Consider the following 14,408-nt stretch of genomic DNA (forward strand, 5'->3'; position numbering starts at 1 on the left):
TCAGAGGTTATATTGTATTCATGTGTGTGTATGTAGATTAACACTCAAGTGGAGGTGTATGAGGAGGCGAACCTGACCAAAGAGATCCTTGGAGGGGTGATAGGAGGACTGGCTGTCCTCACAGCGGCCTTCTATAAGGTATACAGCCATTATCAGTTTCAGTCCCTGACACTTTCACCTTTTTTGCTATATAATCTAGATTTTTTAATGCTTACAGCATATTACAGCATATTTTCTCTCTTTACAAGGCTGGGTTCTTCAAAAGCCAGTACAAGCAGATACTGCTGGAGGTGCAGCGGGATGCAGGAGGAGAGCCAAACATGACACAATAATGTGCACTCAAATATCTCATAAGATATATGTACTGATTGTGTTTTGTGGGCTTGAGAATGAAACGTGAATATATTTAACACCTCAGTGTAGCAAAATATTTCAGCCTAATTTAGAACACTTTATGAATGTTCAATGATAACACAATGATAATCAGACAAACTTAAGAATGACAAAACTGAACATAACTCTGACACATATCTCTTCTAATGACTGAGTATAAACTCTTTTCCTCACATGCACACGGTTTTTGAGATTTTTTTTTTTATTACTAGGTTTCTTCAGATTTACTCTGGGTGTATTTTGAAAATGTTTTATTGCTTAATATAAAGATATTGTTTATTTTGCTTAGCAGATATTGTTGCGTTATATATATACATTATGGCACTTATTGTCAAGGAAAGCAACAAAAAAATAAAAATAAAATAATTTTGTCATTATCCATTATACTTATTTTTGTCCCATTATTTGGTTACACTTTTTTTTAATGTGTCCCTATTACTGTGTAATTATACATATAAGTACTGAGTAATATTAATTAAGTACATGTACTTAATTTAGGGTTAGGGTAGGATTAGGGTTTGGTTTAGGGTTAGTTTCATGTAATTATGCCTAATATATGGTTATTACTATAGTAAATACAAGTAACGTGTAACAAGGATACATTAAATAAAGTGTTACCAATAATTATTATGCATAACTTAATTTGTGTATGGAATAAACATTTGAGTATGAAAGTAAGTCAGGGTGTCTGATTCAATTGCAGCAAGCTCACCAAATTGTTTTTAAGTTGGGAGCTGTCTGTGTCTTTGCTTTCAAATGTTTTTCAACTGTCCGAGTTTCTTTTGGTCTGCCATGGTTTCTTTTTCCCTGTGGTGTCCAGTGTGCTGTCCTGACTCCTGAGCAAAGACTTGGGTGACTTTCTGCAGACGTGACAGAGCCATCTCCAGCAGCGCAGATGTATAATTTGAGATAGTTATCATCCCTGCTCTGCTCAGTAGGTCTTTGTTGGTAATAGTATTGGGACAAAAAATCTTTAATAAGCGCCCGAAAGAAAGATGTTAAGCTTACTTTCCATGGCAGTAGTAGTTTTCCAAAATTTTGAGCCACACAAGAGTACGCTGAGCACTTTGCTCTTGAAAACCTTGATCGTAGCATTGGTTTAAAATGTTGGACCTTATTATGGGTTAGAGCGTAGCGTACACTTGGTTTGCTTTGCTCATGCTGATCCTGCTTGAAAGTAGCCCGGTGTCATCAGCATAGACCAGGTTTTCCAAAGTAGATGTGAGTGTCCACTGCATCCCCCTGTTTTTTTTCAAGGGGTGAGGCACACTCCTTTCCTCCTTACCTAATGTGTGAACACTCAAACACCACATGCACCATGTATATCACGTAATCTGATACCTGTTCCCTTTCCCAAACAGTGAAATGTTGTTTCCAATGGCCTAGTTCAGCTTATTCTTCTGTGATAATTGTTCCGTCTTCTGATTTTACAGGGAGATCATGGATCTGTCTATAGCAGGGATGGGCAAACTCAGTCCTGGAGGGCCTCTGTACTGCAGAAATTTGCTCCTACCCTAATCAAACACACCTGAACCAACTAATCAAATGTCTTTAGGGTTAGTAGAAGACTACAGTCAGGTGAGTTTTATAAGGTTTAGAGCTAAACTCTGCAGGACAGTGGCCATCCAGGACCGAGTTTGCCCATCCCTGGTCTATAATCACCTTTTAGTCTTCCAGTGGTCTGGTAGAAGATTTTACTTTCTTATCTTTTTCTCTGAATTGTGCTGTGATTTTTTTTTTTTTCTTTCAGCCTTATTGTTTCTGAGATCCATTCTGCTTTTTTTCTGGGAACTAAAATGGCTTTTCTGGTTTCACTTATCACTTGATTTAAAGTATTGATGGTTATTGCTGTTGTTTTGTCTTCAAGAATGGCAAAGCAGTTCCTCAGAGCGATGCCAAATTCTCTCTTTATCAGGGGGTCTTTAAGCTTTGATATGTCAAACCATTTTTCACCTACTCCAGTTATCACCTTTCTCAGCTTGAGAGTCAGCTTCGCCATAAGGAGGTTGTGGTCAATGCGTTTCACATCACCTGTACCCGTATCTTTCAGGGAATGCCTCCATTTGCCAATGACAATGACGGGATCTATTTTACTCTTATTTATTTTAATATATCTAAACAATTGTTTATTTCCTTGTTAATAAGTTATTTCCTAAACAGAAGTTGATGAGGTGCTAGCCATTATCTGTGCATTTGCCAGGGCATGCTTTACCATTGTTCTTTCTGTGTCTTTATTGTTGTTGCCAACTCTTGCATCGAAATCCCCTATGATGAGTAGTATATCATGTCTGGGGATAAGATTGGAATTGGCTGTAGAATCCCTCTTTATTTTTTCATATACATCATTGGTTGGTGCATATGTAACGATAATGGGCACTTGGCGTTTATTCTTACCTACAGTAAACATTCATTAATTACTTTCCATTGTAATACTGACTTGACCTTGTTTTTGCTTATGATGATGGCTATTCCTTCTTGATGGTTACAGAGTTTGTACATTCCAGCAGCTATTTCTGATGTGAGATCTGAGCATCAAAAGTACTGTTATCAGGGTGGGGGCATCCTCTTGGCTTTGACCCTGTCCTTTATTGGTTCATTTATCTGGTCTGCTTTACTTTGGCATCCCTAAATATAGCTATTTTCCCTTGTTAGCGTTTTAGCACATTTTCACTGAGGGGAGATCACTCTGCCGAATTCACGTTCAGCACAGGGAGAGGGAAGTTCGGGCCTAGAGGGTCATCTCAGCCAATGAGGACAGAGGGGCAGTGGCTCTAGACACCAGGCCACCCCCCTGTGCACGTCCCTGTTAGATATATCTATAACTTGGAACACTTTCCAAAGTCCCATATTTCCTTATATTTTATAGCCTAAACCTAAATCAACAACACCATGAATACAGAACCTAATCTGGGACCATCAATCTCTGTAACAAACATAAAGGAAATTACAATATAGAAGTTAATTAACTATACAAATAAACTATTGTTACAGTTTACTTTATGAATAGTGGTGCCTGCAACTGCCATGAACGCTCCGACTAACCTAAAAAACGTTTTCTGTGCAAATATTTCAGCAGTTATTTTGTGTGTTTTTGTTCAGGTGAGATTCCAATCATTTGTGAATTAATCATTCTTGAGAGTCAGTTCTTTCTTTTCAGCGAATTTGCCAAATGGGTTTGGATTCCCACATCGGGTCTAAAACACTATTCATAGTCTGCACTCAAAAAAAAAAAAAAAAAAAAAGATTTTACGATACTGTACAGTTTATTTAAAAAATAATTTTGATTTAACATCATTGTATTAGGTTTCTCATTCAAACACAATTGCATTGTGTTAAACTGACTTGAAACAGTTGCGTTTTGGTTCAACTCAATATTTTCTTTTTAAAAGAGCATGTTTCAGTTAAGTAGGCCAAAATAACATTTAATGCTTGTTCCATTTACTTAAGTAAATGTAGTTAATCCAACACAATTCTTTTCAACCACTTTACTTAATCTATTTGAGCTGAGAGTACATCAATGATTTTAGTTGTGTTAAAATAGCTTTTTTTTAGAAACTAGGAACAGGATTTCCCCTTCCCATCATGATTTGCACAGGGCTGGATAGGGAGAGTAAATGTTGAAATAAAGTGTTATTATATGTGTTTTTTCATCAAGATGAAAAAATTGCGAGACTTGTTAATGTTTAATGTTTTTTTTATGTTTGTACAGAGTTCAGAGTAACTTTATTCTGAACTCTGAAGTCTGTACAAACATAACAACATATAAAAAAATAAATAAATAAAAAAAAAACCATTAACAAGTCTCGCAATTTTTTCACTGTATTTAAAAGAGTTTCTGGTATGTTAGTGTTTTTGGGGGTTACCATTTTGGTGAAGTGTAGAGCATATGCTTGGGTTGAGGACCGGCTAACAACAATTTAAGTTGTTTTAATAATAAAAAAACAACTACTTTTGGCATGCCATGGATATGACAAAACCATCTTCTGCAATAACTAACAGTAGAGTCTTTACAGAGTATAGATTTTGTAAAAGGTTTTCTTGTTAGATTATGTTTGTAAAAGTTGTGAAAATTGTTCTTGAATGCATTCGCTAAATAAACTAATCAATTAAACTGGATTACTTGTTTTAATGTTTGTTTGATATTAATTTTAGGATAATTGGATTTAATAGTTTTGGACAAAATTAAGAATGTTAACCTGACTCAACTAAATGGCATTGAATTAACCTTATGTAATAAACTTAAGTTTACTGAAATAAACAATGTTAATTAAATGCAATAACCCAGTTAGTGGAACCTGTTGAGTAAATCCAACATATCATTTTTTTGAGTGTGTGTAGACTTGATTTTGTCCATGGGGAATTGATTGGATGGTTGGACTGTGGTGGTTTGCACTGCCCTCACTCCAGAGAAGAGAGATGTCACTGCAAGTGCTGGGGAAGTTATTTTGATTAAAGATTATGAGGGCATGTGAGTGGGGAAAAATAATGATGTGAACGGATAAATCATTTACAATAAGTACTGCAATATTCCATAGAAAATAGGAATTGTCAGTTTTGATTTCACGATGACTTTAAGACACAGTTTTGTGTCCTGTGTCCTGAATGTGTGTGAACAGCTCCTGTTGCCATGTAACCATGATAATGTGGAAGTTCACTAAACTTTGTGCTGCTCCTAGGAGTGGAAACTTCAAAAGAACTTCAACAGCACATCAACATTATAGGAAAAGTGAATAGTCATGCAAGTTACTGCAGCTGTTACAGTCTGTGTTACCAGTTTCATCCTAGTGCGTCATCTGTGGATGATTGCGATATTTATGGCGTAGGGTATTTGAGAGTGTGCTAACTTTGGTCTTCTATAGAGTTATTTTTAAACAGGCTGCTGTATTCTTTGTGGTTCTTGGAATGATTCAGAATCAGACTCTTGGTCAAACATTTGGCTGAATTTGACTGGTTGCTATTATTCACCATGGAGTTTTCAAAACATTTCTACATGCGACAAGGGCGTTTTTCATTTGCACATCAAAACAGTGGGTGTTTACTGACGTCTTAGAATTAGCAACAAATGCGTTTCAAACAGATGATCAGGGACAGAGAGAAATCAAGCATAGCATTAGTCAAGCTCGTATCAGCTGATACTCAGCTGATCCACATTGACCAATAGGAATTCAACGCCTATCACTGCATTCCTACAGTATATATGGTCCATTCAGTATTATCAGCAGCTTTATGGTGTTGCTCAGGAACTAATTTCCCTCCTCCATCCCCAGCTCCTCCTTTGTCCAGTCAGGACTTGCCCTTCTGATATTCCTCTTGATCAGATTCATTTCTTCAATTATGTTGTTACATTTAATTATTGTCATTAAGAAAATGAATGATATTGTAATACTTTGGTTCTGTTCTGTTTACCCTATGGGGGTTATCGCTGCTCTCCCTGCTCTTATCCATGCTAGGCTGCATGGATGGGCAGGGAGCTCTTGCCCAGAACAGAACCATTCCGACAATCCAAACTGTATGCTAACTGCCAGTCATCTTTGATGATAGTGATTTTGACAGAAATGGTTTATTAGCAAATGTTACAAAATTATTACCTCAACCAAAACAGTAAAATGAAAAAATTATGTATGTTACTTATGACCAATCTAAAAACCTATCTAAAAAATTGAAATATTTAAACTTTTTTGTTAGTGTTTTGTATTTACTAGGGATTCATAGCCTACTCGTACTCATTAAAATGCTCCGATACCAAAAACCAATGCCACGCACCATCTGTACAGTAGCCTACAGTGTTTGTGTCCAGACAAAGAGAAACCGAAACAACAGAACAAACAGAGATATGGAGATTAAAGTTGTCTATGAAGTAAATGTATTAAAAGTAATAGAAGATTAAGCATTAATTCAATATTTACGCCTGCTGTGCACTAGCTGATAAGTGAAGCACGCAAGTGGATTGAGCGTGCAGCGACATAGACGCACAAGCGTGTCGAACGTACATTCCTTTCTCACAGACATCGCTGAAAAGTTAGTAGTTTGGTTGGATATGTCAATAGCAAAGGAAGTAAAATGATGCTCCTATTACTAACTTTACTGACGTTAAGGAGAGAGGGATAGAGACACAGTTTTGTTGCGCGCTTCATTGCTGATCGCTAACTCAGCACATGCGTCAGTTGGATTAAAATCAAATTGTAGGCTACATAGCCTAAAACATGAACTGTTACGTGATTTAATATACAACGTGGTTATTACAGGAAAACATTGTGTAGCTTAATTACCGTGCCGCTGAGTGGCTCTAAATGTGCGCTGTAGATGAAATAGTACGATAGAGCAAAATAATGAACAGTGAACGGAACAGAATAGTAACAGAAGCGGGTCTAATACATTTTAATGGGCATTGTCATGAAGATACTCCGTGACATATGGACTATGGGGCACGTTCCCTCATTTCACATGTACACACACATATCATACATTTACATTGACTTTGGGGATTCTGGAAAGATATATGTTGAGTGCAATATATGTGGAGTTATTGTGTGTATTGTGTGCAGTGTTGTATCTTTTGTTAATGTTTCACAAGTTGCTCATTTTGAAGTCTATAAATAATTACAAGACACAGTAATACAGGTTAAGACATTTTATTGATATAAGTATCACAGTACCAGTTAGCAGCATTATTGGTTTAAACCCTTGTGTATATATATCTGATTATGTTGATGATTTGTTTTGCTTATAGGAGAACTATATTTATTGTGTTTATGTGTGGCTTGTGTAAACATGTGACTATTTGTGGTGAATGCGAATGTGTTATGTTAGACTTGCCTGCATCATGATATGTTCCATAGGCGGGGCCACGACTTTAAGATGGCCACCAGAACATTCAGTAGGCAAGTGTGGTGAGAGTGGCGTGAGCGTGGTCGGAGTACCGCCACTTTTAGTCTGTTTGGTGCAGCAATAGACTGTTGTCACGAACATGTGTTTTGTATTTTTTTTTTTTTTTTTTGGGTTTATTTTTGGTTTGTAGCACTATTTATTTATTTTTTTTCTGCATCATGGGATTTTTTCTACTCTTTTGGTAAAATAAATTTTTGCATCAAACGGATTTCCTGCTGTCCTGGTTACCTCATTACCTCTAACCGCAAGGTTTATCCACAACAGGCATGAAAGTTTCGGTACATCCCTGGTATTTACTTAATTTTGCTATTATTTTACTATTACAACACTGTAGCTACTAGTATGAAAAGTGCTCCACAAACGATTGGCTGCTCACTTTACAAAAGCATTCACACATGAAAGAGACAGTCACAACATTATTTTGGACATTTCATTTTTGCCTGTTTGTATGTCAGAATAGCTGTTTTGATTTCAAGTTATTTTGGGTATATAGCAGTTTTAAACCTCAAACCAAATGTGTTGATTCCACAAAATAGTACTTGTGATATACTGAAAACTAGTTGTCATTTATTTTTGAAACATAGCAATGGTTTTAAAAAGGAGATTGAGGAAAAAGAGGTTCTTTCCCCTGTGGGAGTTCCTCTTCAGTCACATGCGTCAATCTATTTTCGCTTGATTTATTTCTCATTCCCATCAAACACTTTTCACTCAATCAAGTACTGGTCCCTGTTGTTCACTGTTTGTACCACTGTCTGTATGCAGAAATGGACTGGAATTTACGGTTGCTCTTGTGTTTGTTTTGTGGTAAGATCAAGTTTTTCTCTAATTAAACGTGGCATAAGCTATACTAAATGACCTTATCTAATTTTATAAAGAAAATAATTATACAAGAGACAACTCCTTAATTATATACTTACTGTAAAGTGAACAAATTGTGGATTCCATGTGGTCTTTTTCTTGATTAAACGTAATAGCTTGATAATGTCAAATATATCATCATTAGGTAACACTTTATTTTAGTGTCTTTTACCTAGTTGCTTATTAGCATGCATATTACTAGATTATTGGCTGTTTATTAGTATTTATTAAGCACATATTAATGCCTTATTCTATATGACCTTATACTACATTCTTAATCCTACCCAAAACCTAAATTTAACAACTAACTTACTAGCTATTAATAAGCAGTAAATTAAGAGTGTATTGAGGGAAAAGTTGCAGTTAATAGTGAATACGTGTTCCCTATACTAAAGTGTTACCAGTCATTATTGCAAGCAGTTTTGTCTGATCTTAGGCTTTTGAGGAACATTTATTTGTAAATCTGTCAATCATCATTGCATTGCATTATACTGTATGTTTCTACATTTAAAGCATTTAAAGACTTGTCATGTTCTTTTCTTTTGTTAGTATGTCAGTCAATAATGGCTTTCAACATTGACCCTGTGACCTGGAAGTACTTCACAAACAATGCAAACAGTGGCTTTGGCTATAAAGTGATACAGAAAGGTGAAAGGTGAGCTCACCCAGTGTTACTACAGGTCACTCAACCGTTGACCATTTAAACTGATGCTGTTGAAAACAAATACTTAAAGAATTACAGAATATTTAAATCCAGAACCGATGTGGATATCAATGCCACTAATCAAAATCTTAAATAGCTGTAACATTAAAGAATCATTATATGAAGTTGCAGTTTATTTAAAATGTATTAACTTTAAAAGCAATATTAAATAATACACTAAAGTTAAAGTTAAAATCATAATCAAGTACTTTACATGTGCTTTAGTATGTGAGTCGACACATGAAAATATATGTTCTTCAAAGCATGACCAAAAAATGATTAAGACATAATGATTTAAAATAGGTATGATCATTCCTTGACAAAGGCTTTGTGCTGAAACTTTTGGATAATAAAAAAAAAATTTTTGCAAGTGAGTGTGCGGTTAGATCTCATACATATTTAATTTAGAAGTTGTCAAATGTCTATAGCATGACCTACAGTACATTACAGTGATGATACATATAGATTTATCTCTCTTGACGTGCACCTTGGACAGTGTGCGTTTGTCCATGTCTTTTTGATAACTTCTAAATTAAAACATTTTTGAGAGCCATGCACTGTTGACTGTTTTTGTCCAGTTGAAAATATTGTTTGAAATGTAATACAGTTTCATTACAGAGTAAAGGTTCTGAATTCCACCTAATGCTTTGCCGGATATTTAATTTCCTCTTTCTGGGATTATATATAAAAAAATTGCAACAATAACCAAAAATAACTTAAAACTATGCTGACGCCCACATTGTTTTTTCGTAAAACGTTCAGAGATTATTGCATCATACTCAAACAGCACACCCAACCAGATTTCTCCTTTTTTAACATGTTCTCATATTCCTCCTGTCTTCTTTCAGTCTACTTGTGAGTGATCCTTTAATACAACTCAGTCAAACTCAAAGAGGACAAATATATCACTGTACTGTCTCTGAAGGAAACTGCATGCCACTGTCCATTTCCGGTACTTAGTTTTCATATGATGCTTTCAAATATGTAATATAAGATAGTTGTATTATCCACAATCATATTTCATTTAAAAAAATCCACTTTTTATTCAAAAGTCACCAGTGAGGCTGTCAACATGTCACTTGGACTTTCAATGTCTATTGATCCTCAGTCTTCAAGAGCAGTGGTAAGTTTCATATTTTAAAGGGGTCATAAACTGGATTTTTATTATTATTATTTTATAACGTTTCCTGAGATGCACTTATAATGTTAGTGTGATGTTTACATCAAAAATGGTCATAATTCAGAAACAAAGGGCTATTTTCTACCATGATTTTACCTATGATTTGAACGCTCCGTTTGAAGGGGCGTGTCTGCTGTGAGAATTCAATGTAAACGCCCACTGCTCTGATTGGCTAACATCTTTGCATATGAAATAAGAATTAAGCTACATGTGGAACTCTCTCGAAATCTTTTACTATGTTTTTGCTATCACAGCTGTCAAGATTAACTAATAGGAAAAAGTATATCTGCTCCTTTCACATGAAAGGTTGCAGCGATGAGCACTGTAGCCTCAGAAAGGCTGTTGATCGCGTGAATGCAGTGATCATCATTGCAGCTCAATTTCTGCTCTCTCACGAATGGTTTCATAATAACTAACAGTGCAAACACTATAAATAAGAGATTCATTGTGCATTCATTGACTCCTCTCCTTCTCATCTCACTAACGCACCAGTGGGCGGGGCCAAGACGCGTTGTAGAAGTAGGCGTCGATCTGATTCTGCAGAGGCGGTCTTTCGTCACACTATTACGTCATAATGTGACAAAATCCGAAACAGGTTTCAATAAAATATTGGTTTCAATAAATGCTGTTTTTGGACTAACAAGGAACTTTTGAGTTCTCAAACTCACAGTATGTTTTTATAGAACAATGAACTCCTACATGTCAAAAGATCAAGGAAAAACTGATTTATCAATTCATGACCCATTAATAATCCCTATTTTTGTGAGAATATAAATCTTAGTGCTGTTTTTCTACATTTTTAATAATGCTTAGAGAAATTGAGTTATGATATCCTAATAATGCTATCATATCCTAAAAATATTATACTACCAATTTTACTGCAGAAGCATGGAAGAAAAATGTGAGATTTGGTACATGTATGTATTTGTGTAATTTGACTTGTTAGATTTGAACCTACAATTTGCTGTCAATCTAAAAGGTGTCCAAAATAATTAAGAATAATATTTGCACCCCCAAATTATACACTAATAACCAGATTAGAGTGTAACAATTATGTTTAGTTTATTTAACTTTTAGTTTGTATTTCTTCAGTTCCTGTTCCTTTGTTTGATTTTCCCGCCACTAATCTGTAACCATGGACACTAACTATCATCACAGCTGTTTGTCATTAATCTCATCACCATTGTGTATTTACGTTCCTGCTGTTCACTTAGTCTTTGTCTGGTCACCATTATGTTACGTGTATTTGTTTCTGCCTGTTTGCCTGCCTTGAGTATTTATTATTAAACTTTGTGTTTTGAAACTTTATCATCTTCATCTGCATTCCTGCAAACACCTGTGACACAGAGTTTGTCATGTTGAAAATAAAATCTTAATTTCTCTCAGGTTTGTGGTCCAACCATACCTAAGAACTGTGATGCAGTGACCACTTACAATGGCATGTGCTTTAAAATCAGTCCAGATAATGTTGTGAGCAGATCTGTGCCAAAGACTCTGAGAGGTACATTTATGGCATTCTACCAAACCAAAGCAAATATTCTTCATACTGTATATGCTGTATGACATGATTAAATGAACATATGATGCAGTTATTAATTTCTCCAACTTCAGAATGCCCAACATCACAAATTGATATTGCTTTTTTATTGGATGGATCTGGAAGTGTAGACAATGTGGATTTTAATAAGATGAAGGCGTTTGTTATAGAAATGATCAAAAGTTTTGTAGACCATGATACACAGGTATGATAATTCATTCATTTATTATAATCTATCTTAAGCATGTTTTTTAACCGCAAATTTTCAGAGCATGAGGCACTAAATCTGTCTGTCTTTTTTACAGTTTGCCATTGCACAGTTTTCTACAGAATGTGTCATTCATTACAAGTTTCAACAAGTCAAAAACGCAATGGCGTGGCAAGATGCAGTGAATCGGATATCTCAACAGAGAGGAGGGACCTACACCGCAACAGCTATAAGAAAACTTGTGTAAGACATCTGCTGATATTTCATTGGAATTCTTTCAACTATGCCATTAAATGTAATAAGACTTGGAGTGAAGATTAATTTGGCAGGATATTTAGTGAGGGCTGAGGAGCACATCCTAACTAAGATGATGGATAATGCAACTAAAAAAACTGATAAGTGTCTGAGCAAACATGCAGAAAGTACACAAAATTAAATGCATGAATGAATGGATACACATACTACTATAAGTCTTTTGCTTTTTTGAGGGTGAAATAAAGGTTTTACAGCACTTAATAACTTGAAGAAGGTTTCAAAGACAAACAACGTAAACTTAATAAGAAATGTATCCTAAACCATTGCATAATTGTATTATTGATCAAATATATATATATATATTTTTTTTTTCCAATAGGAATGAGCTATTTGTAAGTAGTGGAGGTGCAAGACCATCAGCCAGTAAAATTTTGGTTGTCATCACGGATGGTGAATCAACTGATCCATTTTATTTGACTGCAGCTGTTCAACAAGCACAAGCTAAAAATATAGTACGATATGCTATTGGGGTAAGATTTAATTTACACTTTTATTTTGCTTCTGCTAGGTTGAAAAAAAAAAAAAAGACTGAACTATATTAGTTAACTAAATTGATTTTTATTTTTTTTTTCTTAGGTTGGCAATGCTTTTAATAGTTACAGTGCAAGAAGGGAGCTGGAAAGGATTGCATCTTTACCCTCCAATAATCATGTGTTCAAAGTAAATGATTTCGACGCGCTGGAAAGCATTCGTGAAAAACTCAAAGAGAACATTATTGCCATTGAAGGTATGTTTGCAGAGGGAATGAAAAATGACAGACAGAATGTTTACATTTTACAATTATTACATTTGTCATGCAAGCACAGTTACTTTGTTCATTGGGTTGATTTAAAATAATATTAAATTTATAGTTAACTGTGTTGTTGCTTCTTTACTACAGGAACCCAGACCTCTGGAGATTCATCTCGAATGGAGTTTGCACAGGACGGGTTTAGTGCAGCATTTACATCAAATGTAATTCTATGTATTTAACTTATTTCACACCAAACTAATGAAAGAGACATTGTATGGAAATGAAAAAGATGAAATATATGGGTTAGAAATACTTTTACTTGAATGAATTAGGAGCCATTTAATTGCTCTCTTTACTGTTGTATTTAATTTAATTTAATTTATGCCTTTGCATGCTATCCATGCTTTTCACACTATAATATATTATAGTCATTTTAGATTTGTAAGTTGACATTTATTTTCAATTTTAGATTTAATTGAACAAAAATTCACTTAATGTTATCATCCTCAGACTCCAGAGGGTTAATAAAATCTTACATCGGGTCAAATTAACTGCTAGAGTTTGTAAGGTGCTATTCTTTTTAAAGTTGCTTTGAAACCATAAGTATTCTGCAAAGTGCTTTAAAAACAACCTGGAAGTGCACTTGCATCAGGCCAAATCTAGCTGTTTGCATTAATGAATCAAGTTATTATTTTATTTTTTTTTTACATTATTTGCAATATTTTGCTTATTTTGCTTGTAAGCTTATGTGGAAAGATTATTTCTTAAATATTTCTATTTATTCTTATAATATTATCTGCATTCAGACAGATATGATAATGACTGCAGTGGGAGCTTTCCAGTGGAAGGGTGGATATCAATTGTACAAACCAAATGATAAGTCAGATGACTTTCAAGCTGGAAGTGAGCATGACAGTTATTTAGGTGAGATCTCTTCTTCGTCTGTGTAAATCAAAATAAATCAGTCAAAATACATCCGAATATTTTCAAGTTGATTTTCTTCACAGGTTATTCTTTGGCAATAGCAACAATGTACAGAGGAAAGTATGCAGTCATGGGAGCGCCAAGACACAAACATAAGGGACAAGTAACTGTTTCAAAAATTGATGGAAAGGACTTAAAGCAGCTGGATCCTCCTAAGGTTGTAACACTCATATTTGTGTAAAATATTAGGACTTCACACATTAATGTATAAGTGAGTGAAAGTGAGCTCAAAATAAATTATATTGCTTCCCTTCCTCTCTTCTCAGCCTCAGATTGGCTCATATTTTGGAGCTGAGGTGTGTGTGGTGGATTTGAACCGTGACTCCATTACAGACCTACTTTTGGTATCGGCACCAACATACATGGAGTCTGACCGGGAGGGCATAGTGTTTGTTTACATCTTCACACGTCGAGTCAGTGATTATTTGGAGATTCAATTAAGACTAACATTTTTAAAAAGAGTTCATCAAGATTGAATAAATGTACATTTGTGTCTATTTAACTGTTTCTCCTCTCTCTGTTTTATCTTAATAGGCAGACTTCATTTTTTTCGGATACACTGGTGGGCATGGCAGGTCAGAGGGGTCGGTTTGGCTCTTCTCTGGCCAG

At 35.1% G+C, this 14,408-nt stretch overlaps 1 protein-coding gene across 28 annotated transcripts in view; it reads left to right on the plus strand.

The window, feature by feature from the left end:
* Positions 1-14,408, plus strand: part of LOC127523702 (integrin alpha-X-like) — a 113,593-nt gene that overhangs the window by 22,746 nt on the left and 76,439 nt on the right. For 2 of the 28 annotated variants that reach the window (XM_051914729.1, XM_051914708.1), the window contains exons 7-10: positions 11,865-12,010; positions 12,402-12,552; positions 12,659-12,809; positions 12,963-13,036. The exons of 4 other annotated variants lie outside the window; for them this stretch is intronic. In XM_051914729.1, the coding sequence (XP_051770689.1) occupies positions 11,865-12,010; positions 12,402-12,552; positions 12,659-12,809; positions 12,963-13,036 (522 nt within the window). Of the gene's footprint in view, positions 1-36; positions 139-248; positions 1,072-7,926; positions 8,086-8,688; positions 8,795-9,690; positions 9,795-9,894; positions 9,966-11,408; positions 11,524-11,633; positions 11,765-11,864; positions 12,011-12,401; positions 12,553-12,658; positions 12,810-12,962; positions 13,037-13,621; positions 13,740-13,822; positions 13,957-14,065; positions 14,213-14,408 lie in introns of those variants that run through there. 22 more of the 28 variants (XR_007932916.1, XR_007932917.1, XM_051914726.1 and 19 more) reach the window with 19 other exon arrangements.

Source organism: Ctenopharyngodon idella, chromosome 12 (genome assembly GCF_019924925.1).
Source record: "Ctenopharyngodon idella isolate HZGC_01 chromosome 12, HZGC01, whole genome shotgun sequence".
NCBI classification, from domain to species: Eukaryota; Metazoa; Chordata; class Actinopteri; order Cypriniformes; family Xenocyprididae; genus Ctenopharyngodon; species Ctenopharyngodon idella.